The sequence below is a fragment of the Mus pahari genome, chromosome 18 (assembly GCF_900095145.1).
Source record: "Mus pahari chromosome 18, PAHARI_EIJ_v1.1, whole genome shotgun sequence".
Classification (NCBI taxonomy): Eukaryota; Metazoa; Chordata; class Mammalia; order Rodentia; family Muridae; genus Mus; species Mus pahari.
The window spans coordinates 5127371-5151237 of record NC_034607.1 but is presented as its reverse complement, the minus strand read 5'-3'; the positions used below and the strand labels follow the sequence as shown (position 1 = coordinate 5151237).

The 23867-nt window shown below is 42.9% G+C and overlaps 2 protein-coding genes across 2 annotated transcripts; one reads left to right on the top strand and one right to left on the bottom strand.

The window, feature by feature from the left end:
- Positions 1-12062: 12062 nt before the first annotated feature.
- On the top strand, positions 12063-13222 carry LOC110335351 (putative olfactory receptor 2I1). The gene is given in 3 exon segments (XM_021217429.1): positions 12063-12263; positions 12265-12284; positions 12286-13222. Coding segments are annotated over 3 exon segments (1158 nt in total).
- A 707-nt stretch (positions 13223-13929) lies between these two features.
- Ubd (ubiquitin D) lies at positions 13930-16157 on the bottom strand. The gene is made up of 2 exons (XM_021218495.1): positions 16079-16157; positions 13930-14784 (listed from the first exon to the last, which is right to left on the bottom strand). Exons 1-2 carry the CDS (start codon positions 16097-16099, stop codon positions 14320-14322), a joined length of 486 nt encoding a protein of 161 aa, XP_021074154.1. The 5' UTR covers positions 16100-16157; the 3' UTR covers positions 13930-14319.
- Between the last annotated feature and the right edge of the window lie 7710 nt (positions 16158-23867).

The window sequence follows — 23867 nt, the reverse complement described above, 5'->3', positions numbered from 1 at the left end:
CTGAGAGCTTGTGAAAACCCACGCTACATGGGTATCTCTGCAAATATTTTTAATAGTAAGTCAGACAGATCTGTACAGAAAATAGTGTCCATCTCACAGTGTGTGCCTTTGCTGGGGGAATAAGGGAATTTTTGTGTCAATGAGGTTGGTACTTAGAAAACTCAGAGGGAGGTAGAGAAAGATGTCACACAAGGCTACAGGAAAATGCTCCCTTCCCCCCCCCACCCCCCCACCGCATCAGTGAGACAAACCAAGGGCATCCAGGACACTGAAGATGGATATAATAACCACGAAGCCTGTGAGAGACAAAGTAAATAATGAAAAGTTCTGGTGGTGCAATCCACCACCCATGCTTGGGAGGCTGAGGCAGGAGGACTACTGCAAGTTCCAGGCCAATCAGGGCTAAAGCATAAAACCCTGTCCCAAGAAATAAGAGTCTCCCCGAGGATCAAGAGGACACCAGTAATTCCTTTTTTTTTTTTTAATGTATTATATTTAAGCACACTGTAGCTGTCTTCAGACACTCCAGAAGAGGGCATCAGATCTTGTTACGGATGGTTGTGAGCCACCATGTGGTTTCTGGAATTTGAACTCCAGACCTTCAGAATAACAGTTGGGTGCTCTTACCTACTGAGCCATCTCACCAGCCCCCAGTAATTCCTAATAATTAAAATGCATAAGGGATGTTGAGCGGGAGAGTAAACAGGCTGTATTATACACAGGAATAAGACTGTCAAAGAAATTTTGTTTTAAAAGAAGAAAAGTGTAAAATAAAATCCACATATTTTTATTGTTCCTGACCCTCATTCACCATCTTCTGTGCACTAGCTGCTCTGCTTGACACTGTGAAACCTGAGTCAACACGGGGTGGTGATTTTGTGCCGTCTTTGTCTGGAGAGAAAATGCTAATACCCATGAAAGTGTCATTAAACACTGTAAATCTGGGATATATGGATCTCAAACCTTTACAGTGGGACTGGGGGGTGTTGGCTCAGTGGTAAAGTATTCCCCTAGTAAGCCCAAGGCCCTGGCCTCAATTCCCAAAACTAAAGAAAAAAATTACACGTGGGTGGTTACTCTACCAACACCCAGGAAGATGACATGACCACACCCATTTTACCAGTGATTAAAGCCTCAGTACCCGTGGTATCTCATAGCAGTAGAACACCTACAGAGAGGAATGACATCACAGAAGAGCTACTAGAAGGATTTGCAGCATGGCTCCTCCTCTGACCACTGGAATTCTTATACCCAGAGTGAAGCCTGCCAGCAGAACACTTAAAATGCAACATATCCACCTCATGGTCACCTCCACCTACATATCCTCCACCTACACGTCCTCCACAGGCCTCTCTAGCCAACTGGTGCTTTGGCATGTTGCCATTGGTTTCCCTTGGACACGAGCTTTATGAAACCCACAGGAAAACTTACCCCTCATCTCCATGATAGGCGCAACAGTACTCTTCTGGTCATATCGGAAATGTCGTCTTTTTTTGAGACAGGGTCTTGCTGTTTAACTAAGGTTGGTCTTACACTAGCAGTGCTTGAGTTCTGGGATTAAAGGCAAAGCCACCACACCCTACTAACAATACTTTTTAAATCATTTATGGAGGCATCATTAACCTATAATGAATTGTATATATTTAAATAGTCTGGGGGACTGGCGAGATGGCTCAGAGGGTAAAAGCACTGACTGTTCAAAAAGCACGAAGGTCCTGAGTTAAATTCCCAACAACTACATGGTGACTCACAGTCATCTTTAATGAGATCTGACGCCCTCTTCTGGTGTGTCAGAAGACAGCAACAGTGTATTTGTTTATAATAATAAACAAATCTTTGGGCTGGAGCAAGCAGGGTTGACCGGAGCAAGAGGGGTTGACTAGAAAAAAGCAGAGGTCAATTTCCAACAACTACATGAAGGCTCATAACCATCTATACAGCTACAGTGTACTCATATACATAAAATAAAATAAATAATAGTAATTGTTTTTAAAGGGCTGGAGAGATGGCTCAGCTGCTTGCTCTTCCAGAGGTCTGGAGTTCAATTCCCAGCAACCACATGGTGGCTCACAACTATCTGAAATGGGATCTGATGCCCTCTTCTGGTGTGTCTGAAGACAGCTACAGTGTACTCTATAAATGAAATAAATAAGTCTTAAAAAAAAAAAAGAAGAAGAAGAATTTACTACACTCTGCTTTCCTATAAAAGCAGAGCCATTTAAAAAAGAAGAAGAGAGCTGGTGAGATGGCTCAGTGGGTAAGAGCACCCGACTGCTCTTCCGAAGGTCCAGAGTTCAAATCCCAACAACCACATGGTGGCTCACAACCATCCGTAACAAGATCTGACTCCCTCTTCTGGAGTGTCTGAAGACAGCTACAGTGTACTTATGTATGATAAATAAATAAATCTTTAAAAAAGAAGAAGAAGAAGAAGAAGAAGAAGAAGAAGAAGAAGAAGAAGAAGAAGAAGAAGAAGAAGAAGAAGAAAAGTCTGATAAGTGTTTACTTATGTAGATACCATGAAAGGCAAAACTATTAAACATACATACATATCCCCCGAAGTTTTCCTCACCCCACACTGCAGTATCTTCCTTCCATCCCTCCCTGCGATCCATATTTGCTAACAACCTTTCACCTACATCCCATCATTACAGATCAGTTTGCCTTTTCTGGAGGTTTATATGAATGGATTTTTTTGTCTGACTACTTTAAAACAACATGATTGTTTACAGATCCATCCATGTTTTTTGTTTTGTTTTGTTTAAAGGTTTATTTATTTATTATATGTAAGTACACTGAAGCTGTTTTCAGACACACCAGAAGAGGGCATCAGATCCCATTACAGATGGTTGTGAGCCACCATGTGGTTGCTGGGACTTGCACTCAGGACTTTCAGAAGAGCAGTCAGTGCTCTTAACCACTGAGCCACCTCTCCAGCCTAGATCCAACCATGTTATAGTGTATAATATATTCATTTATGAGTAGCATCCCATCATATAAGGCCTCCATTTATGCCTCCATCTGCTGATGAAAACATAGGATGTGTCCAGGTTTTTACTCTTGCATATCAAGTATTTGTGAACATTTGTAATTAACCATGTGCTACTTGCTCTCAATGTGTTACATGCACACAGATGTACCATAGCCATATCACATGGAAACAGGAGTTGGTTTTGAGTGAGGAAAGCCCTGGGTTAAGGGTTGAGACTGGAGAGATGGCTCAGCAGATGAGGTTGCTTCACCAAGCACAAGGACCTGATTTGAATCCCCAGAAACCACAAGATAGAAGAAGAGAACCAACCCGCACAAGCTGTCCTCTGACTTCAACACATGTGCTATGGTTCATGAGCACATGTATGCCCACAAAAATGCATGCAAAGGAGAGTTATTAGAGGGGTCAGGATCAGGTGTGGGGAGCATGAATGCAAACCTGCAGCTGCTGGGGTGGGAGTGGGGGTCTCTAGGAAGTGCCAGAGACCTGGGATGGGGGAGGCTTCCAGGAGTCAGTGCAGATGACCTTAGCTGAGATGCATAATAATGGGGTTAAGGAACCTGAAGAGGCTGCCTCCTGTTGAAGTGCATTGTCAAAGACTCTGTTGTGTCATGTGATGTTTTTCTGGAAGCTGTCTTACGAGAGGATGTTTTGTTGAAGCAGACACCTGAGAGGATGTTTTGCTAAGAACAGACACATAATGTTTTCCTGGAAGCTGTCTATTGAAAGGGTATGTGATGTTTCGCCGGAGCAGGCACTTGGAAAGGTGTGTGATGTCTGGCAAGAGTGTAAGTATAACCCAACAGACAGTGGAGGACACACTGGCATTGGTTTCCCTTGCTGGTCTTTGTTGGACTTCACCTTGCTGGTCTATCTGGCACTGGTTTCCCTTGACTTCTTGGCTGATCTTCCCTTTTCATGACTTTGTAGAGAGAAATGCATCAAAGAACTTCTGGTGGTGTTTCAGCTGCATCTTGCCACTTCAGCCAACTTGTACTGATTGACTGAGTCTCAAGGTTTCTTCTGGATTAACCCACTGCTGCTGATTCTTGTTTGGTGTATTGCTAGTGGACAGGACTACTGACAACAAAGATTGTCATCACCCCCAAAACTACTTCTAAACAGGTCCGTGTCCCCCTTGTCCTATTAGCCATCTTCCTCCCTTACCTCTCGTGGGCGGTGGCTAGAAGGGAGGATGAAGCCCTAAGAACCCTTATTAAAGTCGATTTTGAGAAATCTAAGCCTACATCCTGTAGCCAGGCAGGACTCCCAGTGAAGAGATAAGGACACCAACCAACCCACAAAAGTTTCGACACGAAATTTATACTGTCTAAAAGAAATGCAGGGACAAAGATGGAACAGAGACTGAGGGAATGGCCAACCAAAAACCAGCTCAACTTGAAACCCATCCCATGGACAAGCACCAATTCCTGTCACTATAAATGATACTCTGTTATGCTTGCAGACAGGAGCCTAGCATAACTGTCCTCTGAGAGGCTCCACCTAGCAGCTGACTAAAACAGATGCAGAGACCCATAGGCAGACATTGGGTGGAGGTAAAGGAATCTTATGGAAGACTTAAGGGAAGGAATGAAGGCCCTGAAGTGGTTAGGAACTCCACAGGAAGACCAACGGAGTCAACTAACCTGCACCTCTGGGAACTCTCAGAGACTGAGCCACAAGGCCATATTACAGGCTGGACAGAGACCTCCAGCACACATGTAGCAGATGTGCAGCTCAGCCTCCATGTGGGTTCCCTAACCACTGAAGCAGGGACTATCCCTAAAGCTGTTGCCTGTCTGTGGAATTTATTCCCCTACAGGGCTGTCTTGTCTGGTCTCAATGGGAGAGGATGTGCCTATCCCTGCAGAGACTTGATTCTTCAGAGTGAGAAGACATGGGGGGCGGGCACCTTCTCAGAGGAGAATGGGAAGGAAGATACAGGGAGGGACCCTGTGAGGTGGGGGACCAAAAGGGGGCAGCGACTTGGATGTAAAATATTAAATAATAAAATGCACACACAATAAATAATGTTTTGAAGACTGAAGACTTGGAGCCAAGACCAGTGACTTACACTTACAATCTCAGCATTCAGAATACTGAGGCAGGAGGATTGTCTTTGATACCAAGGCAGCTTAGACTGTATGAAACCATGTCTCTGAAAAAAATTAATAATAATAATAATAATAATAATAATAATAATAAATAATGATAATAATATAATGGACTGAAGCCTTCGATTATGAGCTCCACTGTTACAAAATTTCCAATGAACCAGAACCAATGCCACCTGTCACCATAATAAACAAATAGAAGTCTGATTTAAATTTAAATTTTGTACTGTATTAGGTTAGAGATCTACTGCTCTGTGCTTATCCTCCTGCGGATCTGCTGCTTCCTGTAGCTAAATATCTCACAAAGAACAAATTCAGAGTGTGGTGAACGCCCCTTCTCCACCATCAGTGCTAAAGGATCTTGAACACCGGCAGTCCTGAGCCACATTTAAGTAAATCCACTTGATTCCACAGTAAACACCAGTCATGATAGGTAGCAAAGTTCTAAATTCATTCATTCTGATTCTAGACAAGAAAGAAGGCAAGGATAAAGGTTTCTGTTTCTTGTGTTCGTGTAGACTTCCAGCAGATGATAGACATTCGAAAGTTAAGACACAGAGAGGACCTGTCTTACAGCTGATGCCTCGAGCTGATGCCTTGTTCCAGAACGCAGCCTGTCCCCCCCTCTCTCTCCCCTCCCCCGCCCCCGTGAGCTGCACCTAATCATCCATCCTCTAATCTGGAAACTCCTCTGAGACAGTAGTCTCAGATCAATGCCTGGGTGTTCCCACCCTCAGAAAGTGTAGCTCACCAGCATGGGTGCTATTAGAATGCAGCTTCTTGACATAGTAGGTCTACATATCAGGCATGAGCACTAAATTATCAGCTCAGCTATCTGATCAAGCGATGAATGCCTCGCCCAAAGACTCATGAAAATCCTTCCCTTTGTATCACAGATCATGTTTTACTTGAAACTGTTTCAATGAGCTCAAGAGAATATTGCTGTGCTTCAGGATCTGAGCGTCCTCCAGAACTGCATCGTTTAGCCACAAGGTGGCAGCATGAAACACAAGATAGTGTTGCATCGTTTAGCCACATGGTGGCAGCATGCGTCCACCATACTGGAGGTGATGCCGGCTGTGTTCCTGTTCCTGCTGAAAAAGAAGGCGTGAAAATTGAGGTAAAAGTTTTTGTAAACAGTAACTTTAAATACATTTCCAAAACAGAAAGTGTGTTTGATCCAAGTAAGTCATCTAAGAAAAAAGATCCTTTCCACCAACACGCATTTAACACTGTCCCTTCCTCCTATAGGTGACTAAACAAGTCGTGGCAGAAAGACTTTATGCAGGTTCATGTAGATCCTGAGACTCTCCACTGAAACTCATTAAGCTCTGATGAAGAAGAAGGTGTGGCCTTTACAGCTCTCTCCTCCATCATCAGTCTGTCCTGTTTCTTGTCTATCCAGATCCCACAAAAGACCAAAAAAAAAAAAAAAATGCTTCTGGTTTTGTTTTAATTTTCTGATCACTCAGATTTTGTTGTTGTTGTTTTGTTTTGTTTTTTTATTAGATATTTTCTTCATTTACATTTAAAATGCTATCCCCTTTCCTAGTTTCCTTTCTGCAAGTCCCCTATACCCTCAACGTGCCCGCTTCCCAACCACCCACTCCCGTTTCCTGGCCCTGTACTGGGGAGGATCAAGGGCCTCTCCTCCCATTGATGGCCTACTAGGCCATCCTCTGCTACATATGCAACTAGAGACACGAGCTCTGGGGGTACTGGTTAGTTCATATTGTTGTTCCACCTATAGGGTTGCAGAACCTTTCAGCTCCTTGGGTACTTTGTCTAGCTCCTTCATTGGGGGCCCTGTGTTCCATCCAAAAGATGACTGTGAGCATCCACTTCTGTATTTGCCAGGCACTGGCATAGCCTCACAAGAGACAGCTATATCAGGGTCCTGTCAGCAAAATCTTGTTGACATATGCAATAGTAACTGGGCTTGGTGGTTGTTTATGGAATGGATCCCAGGGTGCGGCAGTCTCTGGATAGTCCTTCCTTCTGTTTCAGCTCTGAACTTTGTCTCTGTAACTCCTTCCATGAGTATTTTGATCCCCATTCTAAGAAGGAATGAAGTATCCACACTTTTGTCTTCCTTCTTGAGTTTCATGTGTTTTGCAAATTGTATCTTGGGTATTCTAAATTTCTGGGCTAATATCCACTTATCAGTGAGTGCATATCATGTGTGTTCTTTTGTGATTAGATTACCTCACTCAGGATGATATCCTCCAGATCCATCCATTTTTCTAAGAATTTCATAAATTCATTGTTTTTAATAGATGAGTAGTACTCCATTGTATAAATGTACCACATTTTCTTATCCATTCTTCTGTTGAGGGACATCTGGGTTTAAATGAACAAAAGAGTCTACACCAAGTTGGCATACATAGGAGATGAGATTTATTTTGGGTAAAAAGACAGTTTGAGAACAATGACCACCACAATGTGGGGAATGATTCTGAATTCCAGCCAGAGAGAGTTCTTTACTATAGGTTTCCTGAGAGGGTAGGTGATCGAAGGTTTTGCTACAAGCTCATATATGATTTGGGTTGCTGTATGCCATAAATCGAGAAGGTAGAGAAAATAGGGAGCAGTGTTATATAACTCAAGGTTACCTGGGGCTCATAAAGCAGGAGCCCCCCCCCCTTGCTAAAGCAGGAGTGGGAAAGAGAGAGAAGGGGGCTACAGGGAAGGATGGCTAGATCACTTCCACGCTGCCAAATCTGGTCTCTATTTTGTTCTTTTACACACTGAGGCTGCCTCACTGGAGTTTCCTGTACAAGTTGAAGCTGCATCAACAAGGAGGCTCTTGCCCTCCACCAATTCCTCGCTGTTGCTTCTCCAGATGGTCCTTTCTGATGCTCGTAAGTTTTGTGGGCCTTATAAGTCTTCTAGTATGCCACGTAACACAATGTTGCCATCTTGAGACACAACTACATCACATACAGACTATACATATGCAGATGACTTTTGCCCTTGCTCTTTAAAGTCTGCTGTCTTTCTTGTATGTGCACTGATAGTAGGGTAGGGCATGTGTATGCTACAAGACAGGTGTGGAAGACCATAGACAACTTGCAGGACTAGGTTCTCTCCTTCCATCATGTAATTTCTGGGTATGGAATTCAGATGGTCAGGCTTGGTGGCAAGTACCTCTACTTTTGAGCCATTTCACCAGCCCCAAACAAGCAATTATAATTGCAGAAAGCCATCTGAACCGGGTATCAAGAGAGATGAAGACATGAGGGAGGTGAGGGGCTACAGAAAATTTCCAGATCTCTGAAGAAGAAAATGGAAGAAAAAAGGGCAAAGTTTTCATTTTTGTGGATAGTTACTTGCCAAAATGTATAGCAAGAGTATAAAATGGATCACACACAAAATACTCAAGAATAACGAGAAGCTGAAGGGACTTAGGGGAAAACAGGACAGGTGGCAGGTGATAAAAGCCAATGGCGTGAGCCAAAGTCTCATGCCTCATGAGGTTGAGATCGGTGTCAGGAAACAAGTCCGTAATCCCAGCACTCAGGAGCTTGGGCTACATAGTAAAATGCTGTTCCTTTTTCAAAGAAGCCTAAGTCTAAATCTCCAATCGATTAATCTCCAATCGATTAAGGCTCCTCTACAGACATCATGGCAGAGATTTGCTGAGGATTAGTAAGTCAGTGAATAGGGAAAGTAGAAATAACCATAATTGGAGAATATGCTGCCTATTGGCTCCACACCCTGCCAGAGACACCGTGCCCTGAAGGGATAGTCTCTCCAGGATTCCCCCCCCCCATTCCCTCAGGGAATGTCTCTCTGGACACTCCCATGGAAAGTATTAATTATGGGAGTGGGACAAAGATTCCCCAGAGCTCCGCCCACGCTCTTCCAAGGAGCAGGGCTAGTAAATTCCTGTTTCCTCTCTAGAGGAAAGAGATGTCATTATTCTTCCTTTCTCTCTCTCTCCCATTAGATTTTAGGAAGATATTTTCAGGGCACTCACCAGCTAAGGTAAATTGGCTACCATTTGTCCTGTGTGTGCCCCTTACAGGGCTGTCCAGTAATGGCCTCCACCTTTGCTTCTGTATGCCCACTCCACAAACTTATGCATCTTCCTTCCAAACCATTGATTTATTTCTCTGCTGAACAGGATGGCATCCACCCCTTGTCTTCTTTCCAGAGTGCCTGGCTCTGATCTCGGGTCTTCTTTCCAGCAACCTATACAGTCAAGCATTTGTGTCTTTTATTAATCTTTCCCTCCATCATTTCAAACTCACAGTATCCAGAACGTGAGCAAGACACCAACGTAAACTCAAGTCTGAAAACGGAGACCAGAGGTTAAACATGAAGGTAAGTTTGTTACATTTCCCTAAGAATAAATGGTTTTGCAGCTCAGGATGAGTTCTAGAAGATCAAGGGAGGTTTTAAGACCCGTTATTGAATTTATAACATATTTGCCTTCTGAAAACTCAGTGGTGTGGGTGTGTGTTAGAACTGTGTTCTTGGGGATTTGCACATAAGAAAAAGACATTGTCTGTGGAGTGTTATAAGTGTGTACCCATTTCATTCATGCCTGAAGGCAAATGTTTTAGGACTCGCCTAGCTGTGCTGATATATGGTTATGCAACCCCAACAGTGAAGAGTTTGACTTTTGTAACTCCAGCCAACCACTACTACTTCACAAAGTTTATTGCCATGTCTTAAATTTCATTCATGTTCAAATGCTTTGAAGTTGTCTAGAAATAAAGATGAAGCTTTGCATGCCCCTTTCTCTTCCATAATCTGGCATAATAGAACCTGTGAATTCAGCCAAGACCTTGGAGTTACTCAGGTTTTAGTCAAAATCTTCTATCACTTATAAACAATGTGACGGTGGACACATTTAATTTTAATCCCCTTCCCTACTCTGCCTGATTTCCAATCAAGGAAATATTAAAGTTAATACATGATAGGAACGTAGATCTTCACATCAAGTCTGTTACCTTTCACGTCCTAGAGCTTGAGTGGTCCAGGAACACACACACACCTGTAATCTCAGCTCTCAGGTGGCCAAAGTAGGTCAATTCTGAGTTCAAGGCCAGCTTAGAATAATACATATTAATAAGACTCTGTCTTGAAAAACATCTTCCAAGGCCAGGGATATGATTCAATGTGTGTTCAGTAGGGAGATATATATGCAGCATGCATGAGGCTCTGGGTTCGATTTCCAACGCCAAAAAGCATCAAACCAGGAAAACAAAAATGTATATGCTGGTTTATAAGATAGGGGTGATAACAGTTAACACTCACCTACTGTGTGCCAGGCACTGTTCAAAGCACTCTGTGTGTTTAACTCTTGTTACCAACTTATGTTTCCATATGAAGAATAGGGGCACAAGGGGGTTAGGTACGCACCCACAGGTATCATCTAAAATGTAGCAGAATCAAGACTCAAACCTGAAGAGCCTTAAGTTCTTATTCACATTGAAACTTACTCTGCCTGATAAGGATAAGCAAGGTGTTGAATTGGGAAAGGGATTACTTCCTGGAAATACTAAAATGCTTGTGATTGACCAATTGGGGGGGGGGTGAGGGGTGCATGCCACATCATACCTGTGAAGGTCAGAGGACAATTTAAAGGAGTCGGTTCTCTTCCACTATATGGATCCCAGGGTTGGAACTCAGGCCATCAGGCAGCAAGAGCCTCTACCTGGTAAGACATCTTGCCAGGCCAGAGGATTGTGGTTCTTCTTAAACTAAAAGCACTGAGTGTGTTCACGAGTCACGTATGTGATATCTGTCATAAAATGTGCATAGAAAGACTCTTGTGTAAGTTTTATCTATTCTATCAACCATGATAATTTCTGTACCATCAGATTATTGAATTCAGTATCAATACGTAGAGCCTTGAAATTGGGGTCCTATTTGTTTCTTGCATTTCTTTTAAACTTGTTTGAGAAACAATTGACAGGAAAGCCCATGATAGACCCAAGAAGTCAAATTCCACCACCATTTACACATGACAAACTTGAGGGAGAATGATGTGAAATGATTTCTACATCTCCAATAGCCAACCAGACACCGTTGTTTTAGCTGAGTACAGTTCTAGGACTGAGGGCTCCTCATTTCTGATCTGACAGGAGCATAGCTCAGTACTGAGCACACTTAGCATGTGCAAGGTCCCCAGATTCAATCCCCAGCCCAAGGGTGGAGGGTAAATGAGGCACAGTAGACTTTAATTGGGTTTATTTGAGCAAATAGCTATTTCTGAGTCAGGCAAAAGTGGTTCAGTGAGACACAGGGGGGGGGGAAACATAGGGAACATTTTGATAGGATGGACACAGAAGTAAAACAAAGAAACATTTGCTTGGATGCTGGACATTGTAGCTCATGATTATAATCCCAGCTCTCTGGAGGTTGACACAAGATGATCAGGAGTTCAAGGCCATCCTCTGCCTCTCAAGTAGAACTGAAAGCCAACCTGGGCTTCATGAGACCCTATTGAAAAGAAGGAAAGGCAGGAGAGAGAGAAGCAGGCAGGGAGAGAAGGAAAGGAGAATAAAGACAAAAATATTTGATTGGCTACAGTTACCATATTTGGTGTAGTCCGGTGGAAACTCTGTAGCTAGATATTTCTTTGCTCCTCCTATCAGAGCTCACTTGGCTTTAATTGTTGCATAAATAAAAAAGGTGACAATACTGCTCCATCTAGTCTCACTCAGGCTTAACTCTTAGACAATGCCCACTTTTAAGGAAAATGGGGGGTGGAGTGCTCAGAATGGAGTACGCCCTTCATGTGCACAGTATCTTTATAGCTGCCCTTAGGAGGGATGCTGAATTTCTTCCTTAATCCCTGGAAGGACAACCAGAACCAGGAACACAGACCTGGTTAGCTAGCGATAGACTTAGGACAATTTGGTCTTGTAAATTGTCTCTAACTGGCTCACCTGTTAAGTAGAGTTTCTATATCCCCCTTGAAGGACTTCTAAAGGAATAGTGGCATGTGGCTATGTAACAAAACTAAAACTTGGGCATGTGCCGAGTTTATCCAATATTGGAGGTTCTTACTTGTTGTGGATAGCGGTAAGACAGGGTCTTACAATGAAGCCCTGGGTGGGCTTGAACTCATAGAAATTTCTGGACTTTGCCTCCCAGCGCAAAGCCTGCAACACCGTCTAGTATTAAATATTTTTGTCTTGCCTTTCTGAACCTTCTTGGAGTTTCTCCTCAGGCTAACCACAGCTCAGCGGAGCGTTTCCTACTGCTGGGTTTCACAGACTGGCCCTCTCTGCAGCCTGTCCTCTTCACTCTGGTCCTTCTCTGCTACCTATTAACGCTCACCGGCAACGCGGCGTTGGTGTTGCTGGTCATTCGCGACCCTCGCCTGCACACACCCATGTACTACTTCCTTTGCCACTTGGCTCTGGTGGATGTGGGTTTCACCACTAGTGTGGTGCCACCGCTGCTGGCCAGCCTGCGCGGCTCAGTGCTGCAGCTACCGCGCGCTGGGTGCATGGCGCAGCTGTGCTCATCGCTGGCGCTGGGCTCCGCCGAGTGCGTGCTGCTGGCCGTCATGGCGCTGGACCGCGCGGCTGCCGTGTGCAACCCTCTGCGCTACGCCTCACTCGCCTCGCCACTACTGTGCCGCACGCTGGCCGGAGCCTCCTGGCTCGGTGGCCTGGCCAACTCCGTGGCGCAGACCGCCCTGCTGGCCGCGCGTCCGCTGTGCGCGCCCCGCTGTCTGGACCATTTCATCTGCGAGTTGCCGGCGCTGCTGCAGCTGGCCTGCCGGGGCGGCCGCAGCGCCACCGAACGCCAGATGTTCGCCGCGCGTGTGGTCATCCTGTTGGTGCCTTCTGCGGTCATCCTGGCCTCCTACATCGCCGTGGGCCGCGCGGTCTGGGGCATGCACTCCAGCTCTGGCTGGCGGAAAGCGGCGAGCACATGTGGCTCTCACTTGACCGCCGTCTGCCTATTTTATGGCTCTGCCACCTACACCTACCTGCAACCCACGCATAGTTACAACCAGGGCCGTGGCAAGTTCGTCTCGCTCTTCTACACGGTGGTCACACCCGCGCTCAATCCTCTCATCTACACACTGAGGAACAAGGAAGTGAAGGGGGCGGCACTGAGGCTCTTGCGGAGTCTGGGGAGGCCATAGGAGGGACAGTGAAAAACCTGAGATAGGCTCAGAGTCCCAGAAATAGGATGATCAAAAATTTTGTCTTTGCATGAGGATCTGCAAGTTTTGTGCTCCATGAGTTCTGTGTTAGAAGAGAGATTCTTTTCTCTCACCGGGTAGGGTTTGGTTTCTCGCGTGGTGCGGAGAGGGGACTCCTGAAATATATAAACACTCTTAAATAGTGATATGGTAAATGGCTCTTGGGACTTTCTGTAAGGAGGGAAGCAGGATGCAGGAGGGGGCCAGATGCACCCTGAGGAGACTTTGTACCTACCGGCCCTGAAGAATCCACATGGAGATAAGATGATGAGCACCCTGGTGCTGACCTTTAGTTTTTCTCCAGGCTTACAAAAGACCATAAAAAATTCCATGACCTCAGCCATCAGGTGGAGTCTCAGGTTAACAAAGAAGTTATGGGCCCCACCTTACAGAGATCTCTTCCAGAAGGAGGGCATGGTTTCCGTTCTCGGGGAGCCAGTCCAGCTAATGCAAACCTAGCCAGGTCACCATGCCCACCTCAGAACGCCAAAGAATGTCTGCAAATAATAGGCAATTGTGCTGGCCCTGGTTAAACTGGGACTCCCATCTGCCAGATAGGATAAGGCTCTTTCCCTTCGTTACCCACACAACACATGGAGAAGGTGTTAGTTTTTATTTCATACCAAATGTCTTTAAACAAGAAGATGATGACTGAATTTAAAAAATTTATTAGACTATGATCCAGTTATGGTAAACAATGATATTCCATAACACATTATTTCTCTATACTCTATAATAAAAATTCAATTTGGTTCAACAGTCATTCATTGATCCACCTGCCCCTGCCTCCCAAGTCCTGGAATTAAGTTTGCACCACCACACCTGACTAAAGTTTCAGCTTTTGCCCTCATCAACAACCCTGCTAATGAACTATGTTAGAAACAAGATTCGCAGACTTGACAAATATTTTTAATCTACCCCACTTCTCTCAAATATTTATTTCATTCTCATTATTTTTTTTTATATCATCAAGAGATGTGATTGGTAATAGCTCAAAGGAAATCGGCTTTGAGCTTCTCATCACCTCATCCCCGTAGTCATCCCCCAATGCAGTATGCTGTCAGAAAGAGCAAACTGCCACTCTTGATGTTGTAGTCAGCCATGATCTTTCCATCTTCCAGCTTCTTTCCGTTGCAATTCACAATCTGCTTCTTGGGGGTCACAGCGGCCACATTCTTGATCATCTCTTTCACCTGGGCCACTGAGCTGGATCTTCGAACTCGGAGGAGGTGCCTTTGCCCGTTTTTTGACTCCACCAGAAACAAGGGCAGCTCTTCATCACTGGGCTTCACCACCTTTAGGGTAAGGTGGATAGTGGTCTCCTTGTCAATCCCATAAGATGACAGTTTTCTATGGGACTTGAGGATCTTGGAGTCTAGCGTAAGGATCTGGTCCTGTACAGAGACCTTGATTTGGGACCTAATATGTTCATTTATCTTCTTCACTTTGTCATTCTTAGTGGTCTCAAAGGTCATTAATGGCCATTGATTTGAATGGACAACCTAAGAAAAGAAAGCCAAGAGAGTCATCTAAGAATGCCTGCCACGCTTTACTCCCTACTCCTCAGCTTCACTGTCCTGCCTGGTCAGCCCTCCGGTTCCTTCCCAACAATCTGCATCTCTCCCTGTCTTGAAACTTTTAATTCCTTATATCATGACCCAAATCGGAACATTGGGTTCATGAAACTACAGGGCTTCAAAACTTGTACACAGATCCTTAAACGAACCCAAAGCGAATTTCCAAGATTTGGCAGTCTCACAGAATGCTCTCAGCTGACTCACCTTCTGTGACTAACTCAGGAAAAAAAAAAAAAAAACCCTAATTAAGTTATACAGTTTCTACGCTTCTACATTCTTATTAATGTTCCTGTTCGTTTCTGGTAATGTCCATGTTGTGGTGATGCTGTGCTTAATGGTGTTAATCTGTATCTCTTATATTTTTCTATCTATTGTTATAGAACATAATATCCTTTTTAAATTAGACCAGGATCCTACTCACAGAAGACAGAAACTATATCTAAGTTTAACTTCATTTACTGAAGAATTAAGTTAGGGAAGAATAAGCCCTATAGACTTTATGAAAACTTCCTCATACTCCATTCAAGAAACCTTCCCAACCTAAATAGTCCATATTCTTCTTCAGTTTTGTCCTGTATTGAACATTGCCCTGATTGCACATTCTTTACATTGGAGCATAACCTGTTTAAGGTAATGTGTTAGTTATGTCACCAACAACAAGAAAAATGAGTTTTATGAAGTTTTCCTTTGAAAAGAGAGAGAAGCTTAAGGCTAAGAATTCTGAAAGTTATTTCCCTAATTTCACATCTTGCCAGCCTCATGAAGCACAGTGTCCTACCATTTCTCCTAAGTGGGGATGGCAAAAATGGCTCAGCTGTTTAAATAAATAACAAATAAGCAAATCAATCAGTCAATCAGTCAGTCAATAAAATCTCTTGCTGCCAAGCCTCGCCTCTAAGTTTGATACCTAGAACCTACGTGGTGAAGGGAGAGAACTGACTCCTGAAGGTTACCTTCTGGCCCTGACCCTGCATATACATGCACACATATAATAAATGCATAATAAAATATTTTAAAAGTTTAATAAGTCAAATGACCAGCCTCTCTTCAGAGTACCCTCTTCCTATTGTGCAGTTATTAATGTCTGCCTTTTCTCCTAAATGCTCCTCACCCAACTGCCTCACCTTCTAGTCCATTGTCCCCTCCCGAGTTGTGGAACTGTATTCCCAATACATGGAAATACTTTTCCTTCCCATTCATTTACCAAACCCCAACTTACACAGGTGCAGACAGAAGCCATGTCTGTAGTCAGAGGCTGAATGAGAAGAGTCCTTGTGTCTGCTTATATGTGAATACCTGGGTTGGAATTCCCCAAGTTCAATGTCCAGTTTAGCAACAATCTTTGCTCTCAATAATTCCTTTCACTTTTGCTGGGGTGGAGTTCATAATGGACACTGTACACAGATTTCTCCCCTTAGCCAATCTATCTGTATGCCTAGTTCTGTGCATAGAATAGTCATTCTAGGATAGGAAATTTGCCCACGTTGACAATCCCCCTACCTTCTCCCAATCCTGCCTTAGTACTGCCCAGCCACTACTAATCTTCCACTAGCTGGCTTGATAATTTGTGATGCTTGTTTACCCTCCCTCACTGCCTAAATGAGCCTGGACTACAGTCGTGACTTGGTGTCTTGGGGTAGGGTACCGCTTGCTACATACATTATGCTGTAGAAATATGTTCCCCTCTTTTAATATAGGTTAACCTAGAAGGCCATTCCTGGTGTCTCCTCACCTTAGAAAATCTTGCTTTAAACACACACACACACACACACACACACACACACACACACACACACTTACTTTGGATTCTTGCTTCTTGAACCTCTAATACATTTCCCAACCTGACTCAGGACCTGCAAACCACACATACGACTTGAGAACAATCCAAAATCAACAGTTAAATTCTGCCTCCTACCTTTCTCCATATGTGCACCACAGTTCCTGGATTCCCACCCTGCCCCCACCCCTTGACTCTCAGATGCCTGCTTTCCCTGAGACCAGAGACTTGTGAAGGTGCTATTTCCTCACTGTTGAAAGAAGTTTGAATGAGACCAAGATTGTGACTGAGCAGTATCTCCTCAGGAAACTTGATACTCCTAAATTTTCCAAGTTTGACGTTGGCTTCTGAGGTAGGACACTCCATGAAACTAATTTCCAAAACTGCTTATTAAACATGCTTCAGGGGTTCCCCCTGCAAAGGACTCTGTAAAATTTCCAAATTATTCCTCTTGTTTTCTGTACTTGAAGTGGCTATGTACTCACCCTCTGAAAAACCTTTTTTTCTTTTCTTTTCTTGATCATGCTTTCCCCACCCCCAATTCCTCCCAAATCTTCCATCTCACCTCCCTACCCACCCAACTTCACATTCTTTCTCTGTCTCTCAAATATACATACACACACATTCAAAAATGTAAAAACAAATAAGCAAAAGACCATAAAGTCCATGAGACAAAACAAGGCAAAACAAACAAAACAAAAACCTCCAAACAAAGCAAAAAGTCTACAAGATATACCATCCGTTAGCAACGGGCCAGCTACTTCTGGTTATGTAGCCTGCCCTAAAGTATGGTTAATTTAATGAGACTCCATTGGAAAAAGCTGATTTTACCTTTGCTGAGCAGTATCAATTGCAGAAACTTCTTAGGAACGGGACCCCAATGTCCACTCTCCCCTTTAGTAACACCTTAAACTGTGCCATTTTATTCTAGGGGCTTCCATTCTGAAGAATTTGGCTTACAGAGTAACTGTGTTGAGTAAAGCAATCCAAAAGCTTGCTTGAATATTTCAATATCCTAATGAAAATTGTATTTGAAGCTCTTATTAGACAGTCATTAGCTAAACTGAAATTATTAGTGTATATGGTAGAGTAATGTACTTTTTTAAAACTCATAGCACAAGGGGGGAAAGTCCCTTGTAGAAGATCCTGGATGGCTTCCCTGTTCTGTCAGCTCTCTCCAGCTCCTAGTTCTCAAGGATTAACGTTCCAGCTTCTGACCTTTTGCTGCCACCATTGTCCAATAGGATCTTGGAATTCTGAAGCATCATCAGTCTCCGGCAGAAAACATCATCTCAAACTGAAGGTGAATAGGAAACCACCTTGTAGTGAAGCATCAGGGAGAACCTGGCAGAAGAGAACGGATAAGCTGCCAAACCTGGTCTGCAACAAGCTCCCTTCACGTTCTAATTCCTATCTGCAGTCACTATTTTCTTATACATTTACTCAGACTTGTTTTGGCCAGAGCCTGGGCCCTGCAGCCCTAACAACCTAGGCTTGGCCACCCCTGTCCTCCACATGCCAATAAACAAATAACAGTGACAAGCAGAGAAAGTAAATGTATTCAAAGTGGTCACCACAGGAAGGAGAAACTGGGGGCTGGAGAAATGGCTCAGAGGTTAAGAGCACTGACTGCTTGAGAATTGACTGAGCCCAATTCTCAGCAACCACATGGTGACTCACAGCCATCTATAATGGGATCCGATGTCCTCTTCTGGTGTGTCTGAAGACACATGCATGCATACATACATACACATACATACATACATACATACATACATACATACATACATAAAATAAATAAATCTGAGAGAGAGAGAAAGAGAGAGAGAGAGAGAGAAACAAAGAGAAAGAGAGAGAGTCTCTAAGGAGGTTCCTCAAGTTCATCTTCAGGTCCCTGCCTATAACAAGCTAGGCAAACTCATGACAAGGAGTCTTAGCCAAGGTGTGGTACTTTCCATCATCATTACCTAGGTTATAGTCCACCTTACATGGTAGCCTGGCAGGTTGTCAGAACTTTGCAATCTCTTTCCAGAAGACAAGTTCTCCTCTCTACAATCTGGGGGGAAGTGGGGGCATCAGGATTCAGTCTTTCCCTTTTCCCAGAATGAGATTCCTGGGGAAACTCAAATTTGGGTTTCAATCATCTGGTAGCTAAAAGGAGGGATAAATATCTCTGAATATTTTTGTTCCTGCCAGAGGGAGAGCAGATGTTAAAAATGTTGCTTAAAGCTACACACTACTTTCATCCATTGTCCTTCCTTGCCTATGACTGTTTGTGCCAGCATTTGGAGTCACAGGTGGCAAGGACCCTTGACCAGAGATGCCAGGAGAGCACGTTACCAGGCTCCAATTCCTAGATATGACTTTTATCAGGGATGATTTTGTCAGCTGATCCTACAGAGCTGTGTCACGGCAAGTCAGTAGGACCAGCTTCATCACTACAATTCCTCCATTTTCCTGAGCACATGGAGCTCTGCATCCTCAGCCAATGAACATGCCTCCCCCTCCAACACTACCCTAAACACCATGAGGGTGAGTAAGAACACAGCAAAGGCAACATCGCTTCAGGAGCCACCACTCCTCTCTAGTTCTGGCTTATCCTCCCATACTTCTAACATCTTTTGAAGCCCATTTCTCTAGCAATGGAAACATCTCCTTATCTACCACCCCAGTAAGCACTTGAAGACCATGAGCGGCTGCCCAGCTTGTAATCTGGCACAGAAAGAATAAATAAACACATAATTGAACGAATAACAAAAAAGTAACGTTCAGTGAGAATTTATGTTTCTGAAATGGCGTAAGATTGTTTAAACATGATCTCACTTGCTTTTTCATATCCTGGTGGAGTACTGGTATCTTTAGGGATAAGCCAGACCAACCCAGCACAGTCATGGGTGTACTAGCTAGTGAATAAGATCCCAGTGTACGTCTTTGCTACTCACGTCCTTGGCTTCTAATCATATTGTTGTTGCCTCCAAAGGAAGGAGAGAGAAGAGGAGACACCCATGGCAGAAGGGGGTTTCCATATGGAGTGACTTCGGAGGGCAAGTCTGGGATGTTCCTGGGAAAAGCTACCTCAGGGGTTTTCCCACCAGAGAACACCTAGATTCTCAGAAATGGAGTGTTTCCAAATAATATAAACAATAGATCTGGACTCTGACCCCTTCTCTTCCTCCCATCCTTCTTCCTTTCCACCACTTCCTTCTCTTCATTTGATTTCATAGATTAAAAACAGCACCAAGAAGACATGCATGAAGTATTTATAGATCTCAAACCAAGCAAACTATCCCAGGAACAGAGACAAGGAGGCAATATTCTGAAATTCAGGATATGTTCATCTAACAGAAATAAAGCTGAATCTAAATGCTATGAGTTACTTGAAACTATTTAAGAGGAAACGTGACCCTCAGAGTCACACTGACATTTTCTTGTCTTCCATTCAGAGTTAAGCTATTAGCCAAATTTAATGTTTTTAAAGTAGTTTATCCCTTAAGAGATACAAGATGTATTTAATTCTATTATAGGTGGGGCTGGTGAGATCGCTCAGTGGGTAAGAGCACCCGACTGCTCTTCCNAANGTCCNGAGTTCAAATCCCAGCAACCACATGGTGGCTCATAACCATCCGTAACAAGATCTGACTCCCTCTTCTGGAGTGTCTGAAGACAGCTACAGTGTACTTACATATAATGAATAAATAAATCTTAAAAATAAATAAATAAATAAATAAATAAATAAATAATTCTTTTAAAAAAATTCTATTATAGGTAATATTATGTTTTAAAACAAATATTCCAAAGTGAAGTTATCACAAGCTAATTGACTAATATAACATTTTGGACCACATAGCTATTATGTAAATATACAAAACATAAAAACGTAAACTTATCCACTGCCTTGGCACATGTTGTTGGCTCTCTTTGCCTCTTAGACATATGGGTACAAGCTAGAAGATACACAGAGGTTGTGTGCAGCTCAGTGATAGAGATCTTGCTTAACATGCAGTCTTTAGGTCTGATACCCTCCATGGAAAAACATGAAAAGAAAAGAAAAGAAAAGAAAAGAAAAGAAAAGAAAAGAAAAGAAAAGAAAAGAAAAAGCTACAGAGAGAATTGGGTTGGATTCTCTTCAGGAATTCTGTTGTGATTATTTTTAGCTTTTGTGCTATTTTTCTCCCCTTACATATGTTCTTATAAATAGTCAACCCCTGAGCTACCTCTTCACCCCTATTCTTGCAAATAATTCTTATTACACAGACTATTTAAAAACATATATATAAACAATACACGTGAAAAAAGTAGCTAGTCATGGTGGCACACCTTTAATCTCAGCACACCAGAGGTAGAGGCAAGTGGACCAATGTGAGTTCAAGGCCATCTGGCTTACATAGTAAATTACAGGACAGCCAGGCTATACAATGAGACCTTGCCTTTAAAAATTAAAAATAAATATAGGGAAAGATGGTTCAGCAATTAAGAATTCTGAGGACCATATCAGGTGGCTCACAACCCCCTGCAACTCCAGCTTCAGGGATCTACTATCCCTCTTCTGGTTTCTCTAGCCCCTGAGTTCACAGGCACACACCCACATACAGATACACAGTTACAACTTTAAAAGATACCTAAGCAATATGCTAGCTTCAAAATTAAGGAAGCAACCAACAGTCCTACCCAGCTATGTCTATGAACCACAATCACCAGCATTGCATGACACTCTCTCTAGACCCTTATTCTGAACACTGTTTCTCAGTCAGTAGAACCCATTCTTGTGGAAGAGGTCACAGGTACTTTGCAAAAGACACGTGCTTTGCAAGGGAGTTTCAATGCAAACTACATTTTACTGTGACAATTATCAGAGCCATCTCATCAGCCCCAAGTACTATTTAAATATGCCAAAAATAAACTGTTCGGGGTCAGATTCCAGAAGTTTGACCTAGTCTGGTTATTTAAGCCACACCAAACAGGATTTCTTTGTGCCTTTTGCAGTTAGTTTCTCAGCCAGCAGTAGAGTTTGTAGGGTCCCACACAGTCTACCTTGGCCATAGCCAATGCTCTTTAACCAGACTTAAGGCCCATTCGACAAGAGCAAAATCATGCCGGCACCTGTAACCTATCCAACTACCCAAGTAGTCATGGATCTTGGAAGGAAACCTACAACCACTGCTTTATTATTTATTTTTAACCATAATAATCCCCAACTACATTCTAAATATTCATCTTATACTCACAGATAACTGCAGTCCTCATCCCTCTTCAAGGAAACTTCTCTTTGCAACAGGCAAGACAATCACACAGAAAACTACAATCAATAAATAGGCAGAGTTGTGGAGTCTGGTCCCAATAGCTGCATCTACAAAACAACTCCTACACCTCAGGCAAGAGAACATCGCAGAAGAAAAGGCAGTAAGGGCAGGAGGGCAAGGAGTTTGCTGTGAGACCGTGTCTCCTAGTAACGTAAGAAGCTATACGCATACAGTTTCAGCAGCATGACTGCCTAAGCATGAGCTAAACAAGGACACCAACAGACATGTCAAAGTAGATAGAAAAAAGACAAAGCCTCAGCCTTACACAAAGAACTGCAAACATGTCTGAGGGTGGGAAGAGCACACCAAGTTGCTACTCCATACCAAATGGTCAGTTCTACAAACTTGCATGCAAGTAACATTATAGAAACCGAGAAGCCTATATTTAGGAATACATATGTATATACATATATGCAATTAATAACAGTTAGTAAAAAAAAGAGGGAATGAATCTGAAAAAGAGCAAAAAGGGGTATATGGAAGGGTTTGGAGAGAGAGAAAAAGGAATGGAGAAATGATGTCATTTATATTAGAATCTCAAAAAAAAAAGAAATAAAAAATGTCAAAAGATAGTAATTATTTTTAAAGAAACTGAAAAGCATGTTTCTCCACTATGATATACTACGCTTTAAAGTTTGTACACTTGCCAGGCGATGGTGGCACATGCATTTATCCCAGCACTTGGGAGGCAGAGGCAGGCAGATTTCTGTGTTCGAGGCCAGCCTGGTCTACAGAGTGAGTTCCAGGACAGCCAGGCTACACAGAGAAACCCTGTCTCAAAAAAAAAAAAAAAGAAAGAAAGAAAGAAAGAAAAGAAAAAGAAAAAAGTTTGTAAACTTATTGTGTGTTTTTCTTGTGGTATCAAAGTTTATGATGAAAATAAGTTTAAATGTATTTATGTACATAACTTCTAACTCAGCAGTTCTATACTAATACTCATGCTCTGTAAAATAGGAGATATTCATGTGGTATTACTTGTAGTAAAAAAGAAGGCAAAGCACACCAAAAGAACTAAGTTAATGAAGATAGAGAGGAATTACTGAAAAATCAGGTTTAAAAGTATCTCTATCACACTCAACGTGGAGAAGGGAACCAGCCACAGGCTTAACTAGCACTTACTTTTGCCTCTTTAGTTTCACTCTTTCCTGTAAGAACTTGGATTTCAGGAAGGGCAAGATTGATTGATAAACATCTTTATAACAAGAAGCTGAAATTACTTTCATGCTACAGCAAGTCTTGCAAACAAGGATGTGATCATGCTCTGAATGAGGGCAGCAGAGTCATGAGTCATCTCTCCACCACCACCCCTTCCTTTTATAAATCCATCAGGTACAGCCAAAGGGAAGGAACGATTGAGGTTTAGCCACATTCATCATCTCAATTTAAACATACACAAAAGATTCTTCAAAACCGAAAGCTGTGTAGTGATAACACCTGTAACTCTAGCACCCAAAGGCAGAGCCAGAAATATTCTACAAGTTCAAGACCAAACTACACATCAATTTCCAGGCCACTCAGGCCTACTGAGTAAGAATTAGATTTTAAAAATAAAATTAAGAGCCTGCAACTTTCAACACAGCAACATATTTTATACATCTGTTTCTGTGCTATCACAAGAAATATTTTTCTTGGATTACAAGAAAGATTATTGGGGTTGTGGGGGAATTGCTACAGTCATGTACCATATGATGTTCTATCAGTAACCAATAAACCAAATACACTCTGGAAGTCTTTTTATTATAGCTTTTAAGAGTACTGTGCGTCTCACTGATAAGTGGGTATTAGCCCAGAAACTTAGAATACCCAAGATACAATTTGTAAAACACATGAAACTCAAGAAGAAGGAAGACCAAAATGTGGACACTTCACCCCTTCTTAGAATTGGGAACAAAACTCCCATTGAAGGAGTTACAGAGACAAAGTTTGGAGCT

Bases quoted from the DNA above. Each gene is read 5' to 3' on its own strand.
- Ubd (XM_021218495.1), bottom strand. From the start codon at position 16,099: ATGGCTTCTGTCTGCACCTGT. The intron at 14,785-16,078 runs GTAAGTTGGGGT...TTCTTTTCTTAG, and splicing joins TGGCTTCTGTCTGCACCTGT to GTTGTCCATTCAAATCAATG.